At 45.3% G+C, this 20294-nt stretch overlaps 1 protein-coding gene across 2 annotated transcripts in view; it reads left to right on the forward strand.

Annotated features, from left to right (window-relative positions):
• Positions 1-1012: 1012 nt before the first annotated feature.
• SERPING1 (serpin family G member 1) overlaps positions 1013-20294 on the forward strand; it is an 87172-nt gene continuing 67890 nt past the window's right edge. Inside the window, exon 1 of one of the 2 annotated variants that reach the window (XM_068255536.1) lies at positions 1013-1286. In XM_068255536.1, coding sequence (XP_068111637.1) covers positions 1179-1286 — 108 coding nt within the window. In that variant the 5' untranslated portion in view covers positions 1013-1178. The remainder of the gene's footprint in view (positions 1287-20294) is intronic. The other variant, XM_068255537.1, reaches the window with a different exon arrangement.

The raw sequence follows: 20294 nt of genomic DNA on the forward strand, positions 1-20294 counted from the left end.
CACTAGCTGACTAAAAACAATCATAATACTAGCTAACTATATAAGACAACAATAAATGTGTTTAGGAGGTGTTTAGGAAGCAAAACTCTAGGTTTAGCAGTGAAAAGCACTTGCTCAGACACAGCACAGCACTGGAGAATCTCTCAGTACCAGCAGCAGTCACACAAGTGCGTGGCTCCGCAACATGGCCGCCGCCTTATATAGAGGAGGGGAGGGCCAGGCTCCCCTCCTCTGATTGGTTGCTAGGGTTGCCAGCTCCTCGGCAGGAGGACTTCTGATTGGCCCAATCGCGTCATCCCCGAATCCCGAAGCCGAAACCGAACCCACAGCTCCATCCGGCTGAATTCCAGCGCGCCCATTCGGCATGCTTCGTATTCGGGTTCGGCTTGGAATCGCAGCATTCGGGTTCAGATTCGCATGCGGTAAACCTAAAAAACACCCGAATTTTTCGGGGAAACTTCGCCATTCGGGGTCCTGCTGAGCAACCCTGGTCATTTCACTTCTCAAATATCACTGTGTATGTCTCCTGTATGATATATTTAACTGACATTTTTTATCATAACAACCAACAATTTATACAGGAAAATCATTATGATTAACAAGATTGCCCAAACTTTTGCGTGTGTGTGTGTGTGTGTGTGCGTGCGTGCGTGCGTGCGTGTGTGTGTGTGTGTGTGTGTGTGTGTGTGTGAATAAAACAATATATATGTATGTAGTTTACAGTGAAGGCTAGAAAGAACACTATCAGTGGGTCAAATGGACAGGAAGTGGGGTTACGCTTTTTAATGAGGGCACAAAGAAGTGTATAATGCTGTGACTGAAGGGGAGAAGGTTGCTTTATTTAGCAGCCTTTCTAAAAAAAAAATCATAACAGCAGTAACTAAGACTTCAAAACGAAACTGTTTGGCAGATTTTTTTTTCTGTTGGAAAGCTGGGGGAGGAACTTTTTAGCAATCACTGGATTTACGGGAATTTGGTAGAATGTTTATCTAACTGTCCTGGCCAATGAATATTTGCAAAATGTGCCTGGGTGTCACTGACACTGCTTGAAATGTACATTCTACATTTCCTGTAGAGATAAAATAGGGGAGATACGCCAGAGGACAATCTTTAGAAGATTTCTGGCTTAAGGCTATTTTTTATCTCTTTCATTTGTTGTTTTTCTTTAAGTTTCTGAGATGAAGTTTTTGAGCAGTATTCTTATTCTTCTAACTGCTACAAGCACAGCCAGCGGACTTCATGCATCTGAATTCGAGCTCACAGAAAAGGTCCATCAACCAGAAAAGGTCAGAAAACTAAGCTCATTGTTTAAAAAATGATAAATCTTTACAAGCAAAGAGTAATTGTGCCCTGGATTCTAGAAAGGTAAGTGCCAACATGCAAGCTCTTTTGTGGTTGCCCAAAGAGTGAGAACAGTGAGTACAAGGCCTGTTTCTAGCGGTGAGGTGGATGCCGCACCTCCAATATGCAGTGTGAAGCCAGCCTCAGAATAATTTTAGTAGTACTGTATATTCTGGCGTATAAGACTATTTTTCAACCCTTGAAAATCTTCTAAAAAGTTGGGGGTCATCTTATATGCCGGGTGTCATTGATGCCAGGTGATACGACGAGCGTACGTGATATGTTGATGTTTAATTACCAGGTGCTGGTCACTGTATATGCTGGAGGGAGCTCATTGCTCACCCTGCAAGGTCTGGGACACCCAGGGTATGGAAGAAAGAGATTGCGCTGTGCCCATAAAACACGCCTCTTCCACACGTCTGGCCCGCCCTATCCTGTTACCGCATGTGCGAGATCTGAGAGGCAGAGAAGGAGGTAAATAGGATATAAGGGAAGGCCAGAAGGGTGAAAGAGGCATGTTTTATGGGCACAGCTCAATCTATTCGTCCATACCGCTCTGATAAATAGGGAAAACTGACTACTCCTGTTGGAGACAGGTAGAGCTGACCGTGAACAATTCATTTAGGGAGAGTTGACCAATCCAACCAGTCAGTCACCTATATACTGTTATATACTGGGTACCACATACAGTGCAGCACCAGTATCTGTTCATACATAGAACCAGTACCATATATACTCGCAAGCAAGCCGAATTTTTGACCCCCCAAAAGTGGGCCAAAAGTTGGGGGGTCGGCTTGCTTGCGAGTGATGTGGTCCGTGGTCCCCTCCCCCATCTGCTCCCCCCCCCCCGCCCCGCTCCCCCCGCGGCCGCCGCTGCAATTAGCTTACCCGGCGGCTTCCTCTATTCCCGTCTCCGTGCAGGCATGTAAACAATTCACAGCAGCTCGCCCCACGACGGCTGCTGTGTGATGAGGGAGGAAGCTGTAGGGAGAGCGGTTCCCATAGTAACGGTGATACACATCGCCGCTACAGGAAGCCGCTCTCCTGCTTCCTCCCTCATCACACAGCAGCCGCCGTGGGGCGAGCTGCTGTGAATTGTTTACATGCCTGCACGGAGACAGGAATAGAGGAAGCCGCCGGGTAAGCTAATTGCAGCGGCGGCAGCAGCGGCCGCGGCGGGGGGACCACCTACACATACTGGGCACTACCTATACTGAGCACTATACTAGCTCTAATGGGGCACTATACTAGCTATACGGGGCACTATACTAGCTATAATGGGGCACTATACTAGCTATACTGGGGCACTATACTAGCAATAATGGGGCACTATGCTAGCTATACTGGGGCACTATACTAGCTATACTGGGGCACTATACTAGCTATACTGGGGCACTATACTAGCTATAATGGAGCACTATACTAGCTCTAATGGCTATAATGGGGCACTATACTAGCTCTAATGGGGCACTATACTAGCATACTGGGCACGATACTAGCTATGCTGGGCACTATACTAGCTATACTGGGGCACTTTACTAGCTATACTGGGCACTATACTAGCTATACTGGCCACTTTACTAGCTATACTGGGCACTTTACTAGCTGTACTGGGCACTTTACTAGCTGTACTGGACACTATACTAGCTATACTGGGCACTTTACTAGCTATACTGGGCACTTTACTAGCTATACTGAGCACTATACTAGCTATACCGGGACACACTGGGGGGATCACGTGGCCAGCATTTCCTACCCCCGGCTTATATGAGGGTCAATCATTTTTTCCTGTTTTTTCGGGTAAAAGTTGGGGGGTCGGCTTACATGCGGGTCGGCTTGCTTGCGAGTATATACGGTATATGTTTTTTAAATTTTTATTTGGTGTGCGTTGGAAAAGAGGGAATCTTATACGGCGAGTATATCCCAAAATCTACATTTTAACTGGAAAAGTTGGGGGGTCGTCTTATACGCCCAGTCGTCTTATACGCCGTAAAGTACAGTCTTTTTTCACCTACTTTTTGGTGCTTTTTCAATTGCAGAGTGCTGAAAATTTATTTGATACATAAGATGAATATGTATCTCCTAGGAGAAAACTTTGGAGAAAAACTAAATTGAATGAGGGCTTTGATGTAACACATGTATCTATTATATTTTGTCCCTTACAATTCAAATGAATGTTGTGTTTAATGAAATATATTGCCAAAAACACGTGTATTTGTTTGTACCAAGGAAAAAGTGTAAGTCTGGCTGCACAAACACAAAAAATCTCAGTTCAGACATTGCTCATAATATTTTAACTGTTTTAGAGTCAATAACACCAGAGAGATCATGAGCACAGGAAAATGTTGGGAATTTTCACAATCATGTATTGTGAAATATCTGCAAATGATTCACCACTGAAGGCTTTCAAAGCATACATGCAACTCAACATCACTTGGGTTGGGGGAGGACTTTGCAGTTTTCTGACAATACTAGTGACTAAATAAAAAGGATCAGTTGAAGCAGCAGGGACAGATATACTATCCCAGGGAAAAAACACAAATAAGTAGATAAATACTTGTTCTACTTACAAAACATATGTATTGTACTATCCACATATTTCACTGAATCATACTTAGTAAATAAAAAAAAAAAAAAACAGATTCAGGCATTTTACATTTTTTCTGCCTCTGACTGAAGTGAATCCTGATGTAATTTTCTCCCTCTTTTTTTCTCCTACAAACTGCACTGTTATATCTAGCTTGCATTGTAAACACATGTGAGCACAGCATAGATCATATTTCAGCAGCTTCTGCAAGGGGGTAAGGTGTATTTCCCTTCTCAGCCTCGTGTCACGCTGAACCGCCCTCAGCCAATCAGTGAGGAGCAGGAATGTGGGAGGGGAGATAACAAGCAACCATCTCCTCAGCAATCTACCAAATAGAGCCAGGCTGACTGAGATAAGTTTTATTACAGCAGAAACACTTATGATTATATTGGAATGCTTGCAATGCAGGCTCAGGTTGTAGACTGCATAATAAACACAGAGCAGTGGGTAAATGGAATTTGATTTTATGGCTGACAATCCCACATTAAAGCTGTCTTTTGACTTTGGTATATTGAAGGTAATAACAGAAAAGTTAGGGAAGGAGATGTAACAGTGATTTATTATGACAATATATTATACAAAATGTAATACAAAATTTATTTAAACAATATAAAACTTTTATTTGGTGAACAGTGTCACTTTCAACATGTATGCTGTGAATTTTGCCTATGTGTATTGTATAGCTCAGTTACTACAGTATGTGTCAGGCCAGCATACGTGGGGGCTGATTCATAAAACCCATATATTTTAGCTTACTGTATATTTATTTTTCACCTTATCTATGCCCTAACTATCTAAAAAATAAACAAACGAATAAATATTACTCTAAATAGGTTGTTCCTGGTTCCCTAAACTTAGATGTTGTTTATCTTGCCTTAATTTTAGTTCCTTTCAATTTGTTGGATGGTTTAAAGATTTTGTATAGCTGAGATACAAAACAAAAAACACATATGGGACTAGATTCACTATTAGTAACAAGCTGCAACAGCATGAGTTGCGTGTTCTTCCGCTTGCTAACCTGCCTGGCGTTCTATTAAAATCGCCAGGGAGGCTGCGGGAGGGTTTTTTTTTAATAAAAAAAAAACTATTTCATGCAGCCAACTGAAAGTTGGCTGCATGAAAGCCCACTAGAGGGCGCTCCGGAGGCGTTCTTCCGATCGCCTCCGGCGCCCAGAATAAACAAGGAAGGCCGCAATGAGCAGCCTTCCTTGTTTTGCTTACATCGTCGCCATAGCGACGAGCGGAGTGACGTCATCGACGTCAGCCGACGTCCTGACGTCAGCCGCCTCCGATCCAGCCCTTAGCGCTGGCCGGAACTTTTTGTTCCGGCTACGCTGGGCTCAGTCGGCTGGGGGGACCCTCTTTCGCCGCTGCTCGCGGCGGATCGCCGCAGAGCGGCGGCGATCAGGCAGCACACGCGGCTGGCAAAGTGCCGGCTACGTGTGCTGCTTTTTATTTGAGCCAAATCGTCCAGACCGCCCAGCAGGCTAATAAATCAGTGCGACTTAATGATCCCTTGAGGCCAGGGCACTCTATGCACGTTTGTGGAAGCGTAGCGTGTTACCTAGTAATGGCCGATACTTTCAATAGCCGTGCAGTGGTGACATATTGCTACTGTAAAACCTCACTAGCGCGGCCGGTACTACGTTAATTAATATACATCACTACGACGCGGGTATTGAAAGTAAACGGCTAGCTAGCGTGCATTACCTAGCTGTTACTAGGGATCATTAAAGGGATACTGTAGGGGGGTCGGGGGAAAATTAGTTGAACTTACCCAGGGCTTCTAATGGTCCCCCGCAGACATCCTGTGCCCGTGCAGCCACTTACAGATGCTCCGGCCCCACCTCCGGTTCACTTCTGGAATTTCAGACTTTAAAGTCTGAAAACCTCTGCGCCTACGTTGCAGTGTTCTCGCTCCTGCTGATGTCACCAGGAGCGTACTGCACAGTCGCAGACCATACTGGGCCCACGCAGTACGCTCCTGGTAACATCAGCGGGAGCGAGGTCATGGCAACGCAGGCACAGTGGTGTTCAGACTTTAACCTCCTTGCTGGTCTAAAAAATCCGGCAAGGAGGCAGCGCCGCACATTTTTTTAATTTTTTTTTTTTTTAAATCATGTAGCGAGCCCAGGGCGATCGGCGATCTCCGATCAGGAAATCCCGTTCAAAGAACGGGATTTCCTGGAGGGCTTCCCCCGTCGCCATGGCACGTCGGGACGTCATTGGGAGTCCCGGGCCTTCCCTCGGCGCTGCCTGGCACTGATTGGTCAGGCAGCGCACGGGGTCTGGGGGGGGGGGCCGCGCGCCGCACCGGATAGCGGCGATCGGGCGCGCGGCAGCGGCGATCGGGGTGCTGGGGCAGCTAGCAAAGTGCTAGCTGCGTCCAGCAAAAAAAAAATTAAACAAATCGGCCCAGCAGGGCCTGAGCGGCACCCTCCGGCGGCTTACCCCGAACGTAGTTCGGGATTACCGCCAAGGAGGTTAAAGTCTGAAATTCCAGAAGTGAACCGGAGGCGGGGCCGGAGCATCAGTGAGTGGCTGCATGGGCACAGGATGTCTGCGGGGGAACATTAGAAGCCCCGGGTAAGTTCAAGTCATTTTCCCCCGACCCCCCTACAGTATCCCTTTAAGTTGCGCTAATGTTTTAGTGTGCAGAAGAACAGGTAACTTGTGCTGTTACAGCACGTTACTAATAGTGAATCTACTCCATGGAGAGATAATCCATGAAAATCCATCCATTTCTGAATCAACTCCTTAGACACTTAGGGCTTGATTCACTAACCGGCGCTAAGCTGGTTAGTGTGCCCTAAGTGATAGTGTGCGCAAACCACGGCGTTAGGGCCAGCGGGTGCAACTTTCTTGTCGCACCGTGCACTAATATCGGCGCACCCGCGCTGCACGCGCACTGCACGGAACCATGTGCAAAGTAGGTTTTGCGCACACTAGCGGCCAAAAAGGGCTTTTCACACCGGCGCCAACACTTAGCACTGGTTAGTGAATCAAGCCCTTAAAGTGTATCATAGCTCCCCCCCCCCCCCCAAAAAAAAAAGATTTATACATACCTGAGAATTCCTCCAGCCCCATCAGCTTGGATCGCTCCCATGCCGCCGCCCTCTGGTGTCTGCAGCGCCGGTACCAGGTCCACGCACTTCAGTCAGTCGGAGCTAGTCTGGCGTAAGGGAAGTGTGCCCTCTATGTATCTCTCCAGCAGCTTCTGGAGAGATACGCAAAGAGCACACGTCTCCTGCATAGACTGGAGCCGACTGACGGAAGTGCGGGGACCTGGTACCGGCGCTGTAGACATTGGAGGACGGCAGCGTGGGAGCGATCCAAGCTGATGGGGTTCCAGGTAAGCTCCAGGTAAGTATAAATCTTTTTTTCTGGAGCTCTGAGTCCCTTTAAAGAACAAGTGACACCCATGTTAACCTAGCAATAAAAAACACATATATAAGTAGATAAATACTAGTTCTACTTACATAGCCGATGTATTGCACTGTCCATGTTATGATTCCTGTGAATTTCATAAAGGAAAAACAGAGAATCCTATTCTAGGCAGTTTCCATTTTTGTTTCTCCTGTTGCTAATTGTGTATTGGTTACCCGCCCTCCTCCCAGAGTCTTCAGACACTCCCACTGAGGTCTATACTAGGAAGTGCACTGTCTTGTAATTAGAAGGAGAGGGAAATAAAGGGAAGAGGAGGAATATATTATAGATAAAAAGATCCCCCAGCATGCAACTGTTTGGCAATGGCTATTAAAGGGCCAGTGCTCCTAAGGTTTGTGATAACTCCAAACCATAACAGCAGAAAAAGTTTTGAATACAGGATTAGCATCTGTATCACTCAATACATTCAGACCAGTTGCTGCTGAAATTTGATTTTTATGGTGACAATCCTGCTTTAAGGTGAAACGATAAAGAAGGGGGGGGGGGGGGGGGGGGAGACACTGAGAGTCCAATATAGTGTAGTAAGCAAAACAATGGGTTGGAAATGAAAAGTATATAGTATATATACTCACAAGTGTGGGTTACCACCTAGGTAACCACTGTACAGGCAGGTGAGGAGATTAGACCTGTCCTCACTCAGGATTAAAAGTCACTCTCTGTAGATAAGGAAAAAAAGATGGGGATCGACCCCTCCACCAGGGGTGGATATTGATAATGTAAGAGTGAACAGAGGCTCCAACAGGATAAAAAGTACTAAAAAGCTTAAAAATCTTCAGGAGGTGGTGGTGGACTCGCCTCCCCGAAGTAGACAGGATACCGTCAGTTTTTATAACAACAGATTTATTTATATACTCCAAAAACAAACAGTGCAACGTGTTTCACGGGTATATTCCCGCTTCCTCAGGCAATAAACAGATAGGAGTACACAGTATAGTCTCAAGGTCACGATAAGCGCCTCTGTCACCGACCATTTTCTGATTTGAATATTAAAGGGATACTTAAGTCTGGCCAAAAAAAATGAGTTTAACTCACCTGGGGCTTCCCTCAGCCCCCTGCAGCTGATCGGTGCCCTTGCAGCTCCACTCCGATGCTTCTGGACCCGCCGGCGACGACTTCCGGTTTTGCCGTCACCGGCCGACAGGCATGGGAACGCAAATGATTGTTCGCGTTCCCAGCCACAATAGCACCCCCTATACTACTATTGCGGCCTTCTTGCCGCAATAGTAGCCTAGGGGGTGCAATTGTGGCTAGGAACGCAAACAATCACTCGCGTTTCCATGCCTGTCGGCCGGTGACGGCAAAACCGGAAGTCGTCGCCAGCGGGTCCAGAAGCATCGGAGCGGAGCTGCGAGTGCACCGATCAGCTGCAGGGGGTTGAGGGAAGCCCCAGGTGAGTTAAACTCATTTTTTTGGCCAGACTTAAGTATCCCTTTAAGGGACTGAGTCTCCTATCAGGTCCGCTCTAGGACCCCGCCCACACTGGGTCGGAGTATTTAAAGGGGTATCTATCTCACTTTTTTATGGCTATCAGCAGCTTGATAAAGGTTTTGGGAACAGTCTGTCACTGCTGCCACTGAGTGGTATTAAAGAGCTTTCGTTACAGACAGCGGTGCCGGTCTTTTTTGTTTTACTTGGACTGTACTCCTCAGGAGGCACTGAGGAGAGACCTGGGCACACTGTTTTCTCCTATTGGAGCGGTGCTCCCTTCCTTCTGTTTTTGTGCTTGATCCCTTGTGTTACAGTTCAGGGCTGAGTGCAGCACAGATGCATCACTGGCCTACAGGATAGTGATGCGATCACTTGCTATGGATGGGTGGAGTGGAACAATGCACTCAGGCATTGCTAAAGATCCCATGTGCTGAATCTTTATGCGGCATCAGGGAACACTTGTACACACACTAAATTCTCAGCCAAGACAGTCCTAAACAGCCGCATCAGTTGAGTACCATCTAGCATGTTTACCCAGCTTTACCTAGCTGTTTCACAAGAGTAAAGGAGGCAGGTCCACTATGTACATCTATGGACCCATCTCTTTCGGCCCAAAGTTTTTCTTGGCTGCACGCTTCAAACAATACAGTTACTAGAATATGGCCAGAACAACTGCCTGAACCAGATACAGTATACCAGATATACTGGAATTATACAACAGTGGGTGTGGGAGGCACCCACAGAAAAAAAAAGGATTTAAAAAGTAAAGCATTGATTGAATATCACTGTTAGATTTGCTTGCCATTCAATCGAATAGGCCCAGATTGTTCAGGTCGATGATTGATCAAACAGCAAATTTAAACACCATCAGCAACCAGCTCTGTTACAAGTGACAATACAGGCCCTTTGAGTAGAGGGAGAGGACCCTGAAGGGGTTCCTCCAGTCAAAAAATTAGCCAGGTTTCCCAGCTCTGTTACAAGTGGTATACAGGCCTCTGAGTAAAGGCAGAGAACCCAGAATAGTTAATGTGGTCAAACAATTAGCTAGGCTTTCAATTAGCTAGGCTTCACAGATCCATTACAAAATGATATACATGAGTAGAGGCTAGACCAGTTTAAACCCACAGACTTTCCAGGCGGTGGCCTGGAGTGCAGTGCTGGGAAAAAACGCAGTATATTATTGTCAGCCCAGAGAAAAAGAAATTCCCTGTCCTATGAGACAGTGGTAAGGGTCCAGAGAGAAATCTGCACAGTCACTGATAAGGAATCACAGAGTTTGGAGTTGTAGACTCATCCAGCTCAGAAGGTCTTGTTTACAGCTGCCCTACCCCGCAGCCTGTCCACCCCAATCCAAGTTCTGTGTACTGTAGTGATGCTAGGGGAGTTTGGCTTACAACTGCTCTACTGGAGGAGGACAGAGTGAGTGGAAGAACAGCGGCAGAAAGCACACTTGTCAGTTTTTTTTTTTGTGAGTTTCTGCATGTTTTTTCTGCACATCATGTGTGTCTGTATGTGCTAAAACACCCAGTTTTATCACAGAAGCTAATATAATTAATAGAGAAAATGCACTGTCTGTTTTTTTTCTGCATAGAAAAAACGCATTTAAAGAGGAACTCCAGTGAAAATAATGTAATAAAAGAGTGCTTCATTTTTACAATAATTATGTATAAATGATTTAGTCAGTGTTTGCCCACTGTAAAATCTTTCCTCTCCCTTATTTACATTCTCATATTTATCACATGGTGACATTTTTACTGCTGTCAAGTAATGTCAGTGGAAGGAGATGCTGCTTGCTTTTTTTTGGCAGCTGGAAATAGCTGTAAACAGCTGTTATTTCCCACAATGCAACAAGGCTCCCACAGTTAGATGACCATGGTCATGACAGAACACTGAGGGAGGGGGTTTTACCACAATATCAGCCATACACAGCCCCCTAAAGATCCGTTTGTGAAAAGGAAAATATTTCTCATGGGAAAGGGGGTATCAGCTACTGATTGGGATGAAATTTAGTTCTTGGTTACGGTATGCACTATAATACAATAGTGCTCTCCACTATGCCTCTATTCTGCTCATATCTATCGGCTAATCCATGCCATCAATTCTGACTTTCTACTTCCCTTCTTCCCTCCATTCTACTTCTCTTTTCTTGTCTCACACTACAAATACATTGCAGCAGCACTCCAGCATAGGTTATAAATCTTTAAACTATCATACCATCTCAAGGGCCAGCATTTCCACTAAGTCAAAGGGGGCAATTGCCTTGGGCCTTAGAGTCCATATGGGCCCCCCAAGTGTCTGTCCCCCCTTTAAAAATTAAATTTGTGGTGAAGCTGGTCGCAGGGTCCCATGGCTTGTGGCAGGGAGGCATATACTTTACCATATTCCACGCTGGTGTGGTTGCCATGGTTTCCTCCACCTCGTCTTCTGCCTTCCTCCTTTCTACTTGGTGGTGAAATGCACGCACTGTGTCCCCAGGCATGTGACATCACATCAGTATGTCTATGCCTGCGAGTAGGTGTTCTGCTGTTGCCGCGGTGCTGCATGCATTTCACCACCAGCAAGAAACGTGCAAGGCAGAAAGAAAGGCGGAGAAAACCATGTATTACGTAAAGTATATGTTTCCCTGTTTGCTGCTCACCTCAAAGAAGCAGTTAGGGGGGATTGGCTGGGGACTAGCCCTCGGAGTGGGAGGGGGCCCCCCAGCTTAAGTTTTCCCTAGGGCCCCTTAAACCGGCATTGACCATCTCACTATGTCAGCTCTTCAATGTCATGATATACCCACTCTAGTCACATATTTACATATCCCATAATGTTTGTGAAAAGTATGATAACCCCTTTTAAAAAATCACATGATGAAACCAGTCAGGAATTAGTGAGCAGAGAGCCACTGGGGAGCAAACAAGGTTGCGGAATGAGAAAGAGGGAGCCGGGGCCGAGTGGAGTGGAGTGGTTGTCCGCATTTGTTCTAATAACACCTGAGCTGGACTGTATGTCTGTGATGGACATACATTGTGAACTGTTAATTTTTAATCTGTATGTTTTTATGGGAGATTAAAATACATTATTGTTTAATTAACTGTCCTTGCGGACTTACTTATCTTGGGAAAACTATACAAAAACAAAAAGAGGATGGCTTTACATAAATTCAGCATTACAAATGGCAATATGGAACAAGTTAGCTCAGAAAATGTTTGTAATGCTAATCACCAAGTTTGACAATTAAAAGAACATGTAATAGAAGAGGTAACATGCCCATACAGAGGAGGAGATAACAAAAAATAGTTATTCAAATTAGAAGGCTTTTGCATAAAAAATAGGTCCTGGTTACCTTGCTGGTTTAAACAGAGAATATAATTATTGTATTTATTGATCTAATAAAGTGGTATGGGGGAGTGCTGCTGTTGTACAGGAGTTGAGGGATCATAATATTATTAGGTTATTGATGGAACAGATTATACAGAATAAAGTGTAGGAAATAATAATTTGGTCCAATGCTACATTTGGATGTTTACCCACTTACAAATGAAGAAATGAACACTGGATGATTTGAATGTTTTATAGTAGTTTTACTTTAATTGAGAGAGACATCAACCAAAAATCAAAGAAAAAAAACATATAACGTAAAAGTTATAAATTGAGTTGCATATCTTAGAGCAATACGGATTTGATCGCCAGCCAAAACATGACTTAGTACTGAGTGGAGAAACCCTTGTTGGCAAGCACATCGATAATCATGAGATGTGTCTTCTAGTGTGTTACCAGGTTTGCCCACATCTCAGGAAGGATTTTGGCCCACTCCTCTTTACAGAAACTCTGTAAATCCTTTAGGTTAGGTTTCTCCACGGATTTTCTATAGGAGAGACTGGCGTATCAAGAGGGGTGCAGGCATGACTTGTGCCATGGGCGCCATGCCTGCCCCCACATCATCCCTAACTGCCTCACCCGCCTGAGCCCCCCCCCCCCCCCCCCCCCCCCCCCTCCGCCACCTCCTCCTCCTGAGCCTTCCTCTCCAGTCAAGTACCAGACATGGCGAATATGGCGATAGGATTTGCTGCTTCTGGTACTTGAATGGAGAGGGAGGCTCAGGCGGGGATAGCACTGGGGGAGTCCGGAAGACCGGTCACCGCTGATCTGAGGTCTGTAATGTCATCCAACCCTAATCTGCACCCTGCCTCTGCCTGTATCCAGTACCCTGCTGCTGCCTTCACACAGCACTAGTCTGCACCCAACCCCTACCAGAACCCAGACCTAGTTTGCACCGAGCACCCTGCCCCTGCCTGCACCCAGCACTAGTCTGCACCCAGCACCCTACCTTCATCCAGCATCCTGCCCCTACCTGCATTCAGAAACCTGCCCCTGCCTGAACCTATCCCTAATCTGCACTCAGCACCCTGCCCCTACCTGCACCTAGAACCCTGTCCTTACCTGCACCCAGCCGCTGCCTTCACACAACCCTAGTCTGCACCCATCAACCTGCCTCGACCTGCACCCAGCCCTAATCTACACTCAGCTCCCTGCCCCTGCCTGGATCCAGCATCCTGCACCGGCCTGCACCCAGCCCTAGTCTGCACCCAGCCCTAGTCTGCACCCAGCACCCTGCCCCAGCTGCACCCAGCACCCTTCCTGCACCCAGCTACCCTGCCCCTGTCTGCACCCTGCACCAGCATGCACCCAGCAACCTGCCCTAGTGTGCGCACCTAGCACTCTGCCCACAGACTGCACCCTGCTCCTATCTACACTCAGCCCTAGACTACATCGAACACCCTGCCCCTGCCTGCACCCTGCCCCTGTCTGCACCCAGCACCCTACCATAGACTGCACCCAGCTCCCTGCCCACGGACAGCACCCTGCCCCTGCCTGCACCCAGCACCCTACCATAGTCTGCACCTAGCACCCTGCCCCCAGACAGCACCCTGCCCCTGCCTACACCCAGCCCTGGTCTGCATCCAGCTACCCTGCCCCTGCCTGCCCCCTGGCCCTGCCAGCACCCTGCTATTTTTAGATGGGAGAGGCGCAAATACAGTGTTTGCCATAGGCTCCATAATACCCAGATACGCCTCAGTAGGCAACAAACTCCAATGTCATTTGCGGGGGCTTTCTGGTGAAAACTTGTGACCACTTAGACTCCACCTTCAGAGTGATCATGGGAGACATCTCAGAGCTCACTCCAACCTGAATTATTTGCAAATACCTTCTGTTTTAAGAAGGCAAACTTTTGTTTTAGTTTTAAAGAAAGGGATACCTTTTGATTGGCTATATTTATTTTTTTGCATTTACCGCCGATGGATGCCTGGTCTTTTGGGTCAGTGTAGACTTTTACAGTGATATATTTGTCTCAAGGCTAAGGAATAAAATAATTGTACAAATACAGTTTCAGATTCTGTTCTAGCATACAGGATCAGTTTTTTGAATTTCACATGGACTTTCAGTCTTTCTTGCCAAATTGCATTGATGTCTATGGTGCTAACATTCAAATTAATTTCAAAGTCCCCAAACATACTGGACCATATGCAATTCACTTTTTCTCCTGAGTTTTCTCCTAGGTGATATTTTTAAACTTGTCAATAAAATGCCTTTTAAGCCACCAGAATGCAAGAAGATACTCAAAATAATTTTGATAGTACTTTTTCACCTACTTTAAAAAGTGCTGGAAAGTTATTTTAAATTGAAGATGACAGTTTATCTCCCAGGAGAAAACTCAGGTGAAAAAGTGAATTGCATATGGCCCACTGTCATTAATTTGCCAAGTATGACAGGGCCAGTTGTATAAACAGGCGCCAGAAAGAAAAAACTTTTGCCGTTTTTGCAACAATTGGTTTTAAAGTTTTGGCATTTTTTAAACCCAGATTGAGGGTCATTAACCCATTCAGGTTCCGTCGTTTTCACGTGAGAAATGTTCACCTCCCATTCATTAGCCTATAACTTTATCACTACTTATCACAATGCACTGATCTATATCTTGTTTTTTCCGCCACCAATTAGGCTTTCTTTGGGGGGTACATTTTGCTAAGAGCCACTTTACTGTAAATGCATTTTAATAGGAAGAATAAGAAAAAACGGAAAAAATTCATTATTTCTCAGTTTTCAGCCATTATAGTTTTAAAATAATACATGCCTCCATAATTAAAACTCACGTATTGTATTTGCCCATATGTCCCGGGTATAACACTGTTAAAATTATGTCCCTATCACAATGTATGGCGACAATATTTTATTTGGAAATAAAGGTGCATTTTTTCCGTTTTGCATCTATCACTATTTACAAGTTTAAAATAAAAAAAAATATAGAAATATTTCATCTTTACATTGATATTTAAAAAGTTTAGACCCTTAGGTAAATATTTACATGTTTTTTGTTTTTTTTATTGTAATGTTTTTTTTTTTATTGTAAACATTTTATTTGGGTAGTTTTGGGAGGGTGGGAGGTAAACAATAGATTTATAATGTAAATGTGTGTTAATTTTAATTTTTTTTTTTTTACAGGTGTAGTATTACTTTTTGGCCACAAGATGGCGGCCATGAGTTTGTTTACATGACGTCACTCTAAGCGTAACATACGCTTACAGTGACGCATCGGGAAGGGAACGGCCAGAAAAGGCGCAGCTTCTGAGAGAAGCTGTCGCTTTTTCAGCGGGGGAGGGGAATCAATGATCGGGCACCGTAGCCCGATACATTGATTCCCTGGCTACCGAACCCGCGGCCGGGAGTGCGCGTGCACGCGCGCGATCGGCCGCGGGAGCGCGCGGTAGCGCGCATGGTTCCTGGACGTAGAAACTACGTCCAGGAACCAAAATAGGTTAAGAGGCAGTTTTGTGCTCATTAGCTTCCCCATGCTTCAATCTATATATTTTTTTCAAGTCAATTGGTGACGTTTTCAAAAATTAATATAGCAGTACTTATCTGATAAAGCAAACAGTGTGAGGTTCCTGCTACCAAGTTCCACCACCCCTTATCTAGAGATTTCGCAAACCTGCGGATTTTGGTTTGCGAACTACAATCGCAAACTTGCGAAAACGTTTGCGAACCTGCGAACATCACGAACCGCAATAGACTTCAATGGGTAGGCGAACTTTCAAAACTACAAACACTAATTCTGGACACAAAAGTGATGGAAAAGGGGTCTAACACCTGGAGGAGGGCATGGTGGAGTGGGATACACGCCAAAAGTCCCGGGGAAAATTACGGATTTGACGCACAGCAGGGAGTAAAATCCCTAAAGGGCAGAAATCACATTGCATTCCTAAATTGGAGGCCTAAAGTGCTTGAAAACATCTTGCGTGTGTATACATGGATCAGGGAGTGAAATTAGCAAAAAACTAAACAACATCAAAAGTTTTAAATCACTAAAAACCATGATGAATAGTTAGGCTCCAGCAATAAAGAGTATGAATGGGGAGTTTTAAGATACAAATAGTTCCAATGCATAATCCTTCTCTAAAGTAGCTAGTAAAAAATGTCACGTGCAATAAATAAAGGATAATTCGTTTGCTAAATACAGGAATGTAAACACTTGGGCAATTAACTTTCTCTCCTGAGTTTTCTCCTAGGAGAGAATTTTTCATCTTCAGTTTAAAATAACTTTTTAGCAATCTGCAAACAAAAAACTACTAAAAAGTAGATGCAAAAGGACTGTCAAATTTGTTTTAGTATTTTCTTGCTTGCTGGTGGCTTTATTGATAAGGTGTGAAAATACCCCGAGGAGAAAATATAGGTGTAACGCTCAGGGGTGCCTCTAGCCATTTTGTCACTCCAGGCGAGAAAACCTGTGGCGCCTATGTTGCCGTTTCACTAGAAAAGAATTGTAATGCGTCAGCGTTTCACCACAGTCAGTAACATGACTGTACTCTGTAAAGTGCTGCAGAAGATTTCAGGGCTATATAAATACATAATATTAATATGGAAGGACATTAGACTATGACTATGGTAGGGATTAGATTGTGAGCTTGTAACGATCGGTGTAACACAGAGAGGATCTGATTACCGGTGAACTGCAGTTTCACCAGGAATACAGATTATACCCGATTATTGGTGATCTGCAGTATCACCGATAATCAGATATATCTACTAACCTCTGGACACCAGAGAGAACAAGTGAGTGTTAGAGGCAACAGTATACTTTGAGTACTTCTCCAGAAGTATGTTCCTTCCTATGGCCTAGACTCTCCAGGGGGGAGGAGCTAGGCTGAGGGTAGGAAGGACAGAGCGTGAGTGACACCCGAGAGGGAGGGTGTCACTAACAGGTCTGGGAACTGCCTCTAATAGTAAGGCCAGTTCTCGAGGTCGGCAAGCCAGGTCGTTAACACACAGACAGATAAGGTACAGACTCAGGAGGCAGATACGGAATCCAATAAACAGACAGGGTTTGGCAACGGAGTATCAGAATAGCACAGTACAGAATCAGGAGGCAAATACAGAGTCCAGGAACGAGCAGAGTTTGGCAACAGGATATCAGAAATAGCAAGGTACAAGATCAGAGTTCAGAGGAATAGTCAGGCAGGCAGAAGGTCATAACAAACAATACAATTCAATGTTCCTAATACTAAGGTGTGAGCTCCTTGATGTCAACACCTTTGGAAACTATGCTAGAACACAGATACAGACAAGGTCTGAGTGCTACCATGTTGTGATCGCAACGGCAGACAACCAGAGAATGACCAGCACCCAGTATATATAGTAAAGCGCTGTCCAGCGCCTCCCCTAAGTGCTGGACCAATGGCAGGTGGTGAAATTGTCAGCTGACCCGCCTGGTCAGCTGACCCTTTTCTGGCTGTCATATAAGCTCTGCCTCTCAGCGCGCGCGCGCGTCCTTCTGAACCTATGTGGACTAGCAGTCCCAGCCACACCAGACATGTCTTGCAATGTAACCCTTGACTCAGGCGCGGTGACCGCCGCCCCGCTCTCTAAGCGAGCGGCGGTTTCCCCGCGTCCGGCCGCAATGTCAGCTGCTTCACCCTGCGTGCAATCCGCCGCCTCCAATGCGGAATCCGCCGCTCTGCCCATGCGGCATGCAGCGGTTTCCCCGCGTTGTGCCACCATGTTAGACGCGGAAACAGCCGCCTCACTCTGAGTCCTTGTGGCGGCTTTTCCGCGTTTCCTCACAGTGCTCCTCTGAGGACAGTCAGTGACATGACTATGTATTCTATAAAGTGCTGCAGAAGATGTCGGTGCTATATAAATACATAATAATATTATGGTAGGACATTAGGCTGTAACCATGTTAGGATTAGAGTGTGAGCTCCTCTGAGGACAGTCAGTGACATGAGTATGTACTCTGTACAGTGCTGCAGAAGATGCCAGTGCTAGATAACTACATAAAAATAATAATATGGTATGACATTAGACTATGACTATGGTAGAATTAGATTGTGAGCTCCTCTGAGGACAGTCAGTGACATGACTATGTACTCTGTAAAGTGCTGCAGACGATGTCAGTGCTATATAAATATATAATAATAATATGGTAGGACATTAGACTATGACTATGGTAGGATTAGATTGTGAGCTCTTCTAAGGACGGTCAGTGACATGACTATGTACTCTGTAAAGTGCTGCAGAAGATGTCAGTGCTATGTAAGTGCATAATAATAATAATTTGGTAGGGCATTAGACTATGACTATGATAGGATTAGATTGTAGGCTCCTCTGAGGACAGTCAGTGACATGACTATGTACTCTGTAAAGTGCTGCAGAAGATGTCAGTGCTATATAAATACATAATAATAATATGGTAGGACATTAGACTATAACTATGGTAGGATTAGAGTGTGAGCTCCTCTGAGGACAGTCGGTGACATGACTATGTGCTCTGTAACTATGTAAAGATAGATAACATGACATGACAACAACACTATGAAATAAATGCATTATAATCTTTGAGAGCCTGAGCTGAAGCTCGGGTTCACAAAGAGATACTTAGCCAAAGAGAGGGAAGCCTCAGGATCTTATTGAGCTTTTGAGGCTTCATTCAGCGCCGTCTGCTCTCCCACTACCAAGTGCAGACTCCCTACACATTATGCTATACATGTGCGGCTCCAGCTTGCTGCACATGCGCAGTGGCTGCGCTGATGCCAGAAGAGGAGAGGAGCTGCGCATGGCAAGGGTGGACCGCAGAACTCTGAGGGAAGCCTCAATAGAATCCTGAGGCTTCCCTCTCTTTAGCGAAGTATCTTTTGAACCCAGCTTCAGTTTAGGTACACTAATACAGGGCAATAAACAAGTTATTTAAAGGAATACTTAAAGAGACACTGAAGCGAAAAAAAAATTATGATATTATGATTTGTATGTGTAGTACAGCTAAGAAATAAAACATTAATGCTGGATACACACCATGCGTTTCCGTGTTCGATGCGGCCGTCGATACGCGTCGATTCGATTATTTCCGACATGTCCGATTCAAGCTTTGATGGATTGTTAGGTCGATTTGCCATACTTTACATGGCATTCGACCTAAAAATCATCGAAATTCGTTCGGAAATGTTCGGAAATAATCAAATCGACGCGTATCGACGGCCGCGTGCGACGCGGAAACTCATGGTGTGTATCCAGCATTAGATCAGATACATCAGTGTAATTTTTTCCAGTACAGGAAGAGTTGAGAAACTCCAGTTGTTATCTCTATGCAAACAAGCCATTAAGCTCTCCGACTAAGTTAGTCGTGGAGAGGGCTGTTATCTGACTTTTATTATCTCAACTGTAAGTGAACTGTTTTCTTTTTCTCTGATAGAGGAGAGGTCATTACTTCACAGACTGCTCTGAAAGACTCATTTTGAATGCTGAGTGTTGTGTAATCTGCACATATTATAGAATGATGCAATGTTAGAAAAAACACTATATACCTGAAAATAAAAGTCTGAGAATATTTTCTTTGCTGCTAATCTTCTAGTAATTATTCATAGTACACAACCAATTCACTATATCATATTTTTTTTTCGCTTCAGTGTCTCTTTAAGTCTGATAAAAAAAAAGACTTTTACTCACCCGATGCTCCCCTCAGCCCCCTGCAACTGAACGGTGTCCTCGCCGAGTCCCTCCGATGCGCCTGGTCTCGCCGGCAGCCATTTCCGGTTTGCCCGTCACCGGCCGACAGGCTGGGAACGCGGCTGATTATCCGCGTCCCCGGCTGCAATAGCGCCCTCTATAATGCTACTGCGGCTGGGGACGCGGCTAATCAGCCGCGTTCCCAGCCTGTCGGCCGGTGACGGCCAAACCGGAAATGGCTGCCGGCGAGACCAGGCGCATCGGAGGGACACGGCGAGGGCACCGTTCAGCTGCAGGGGGCTGAGGGGAGCCCAGGGTGAGTAAAAGTCTTTTTTTTATCAGACTTAAGTATTCCTTTAATGAGATAAAGGAAAGTGAGAAAAATAAGTGAAAGACACAGCAGACTAGGAGAGAAGGCATGGAGATAGAGGGACAATAGGAGATGGCAGAGAAAGATGCAGGAAAGTGGGAGAGTGTCATAAAAGAGGTGAGGTACAGGAAACATAGATTGGGG

The sequence above is a fragment of the Hyperolius riggenbachi genome, chromosome 10 (genome assembly GCF_040937935.1).
Source record: "Hyperolius riggenbachi isolate aHypRig1 chromosome 10, aHypRig1.pri, whole genome shotgun sequence".
Taxonomy (NCBI): domain Eukaryota; kingdom Metazoa; phylum Chordata; class Amphibia; order Anura; family Hyperoliidae; genus Hyperolius; species Hyperolius riggenbachi.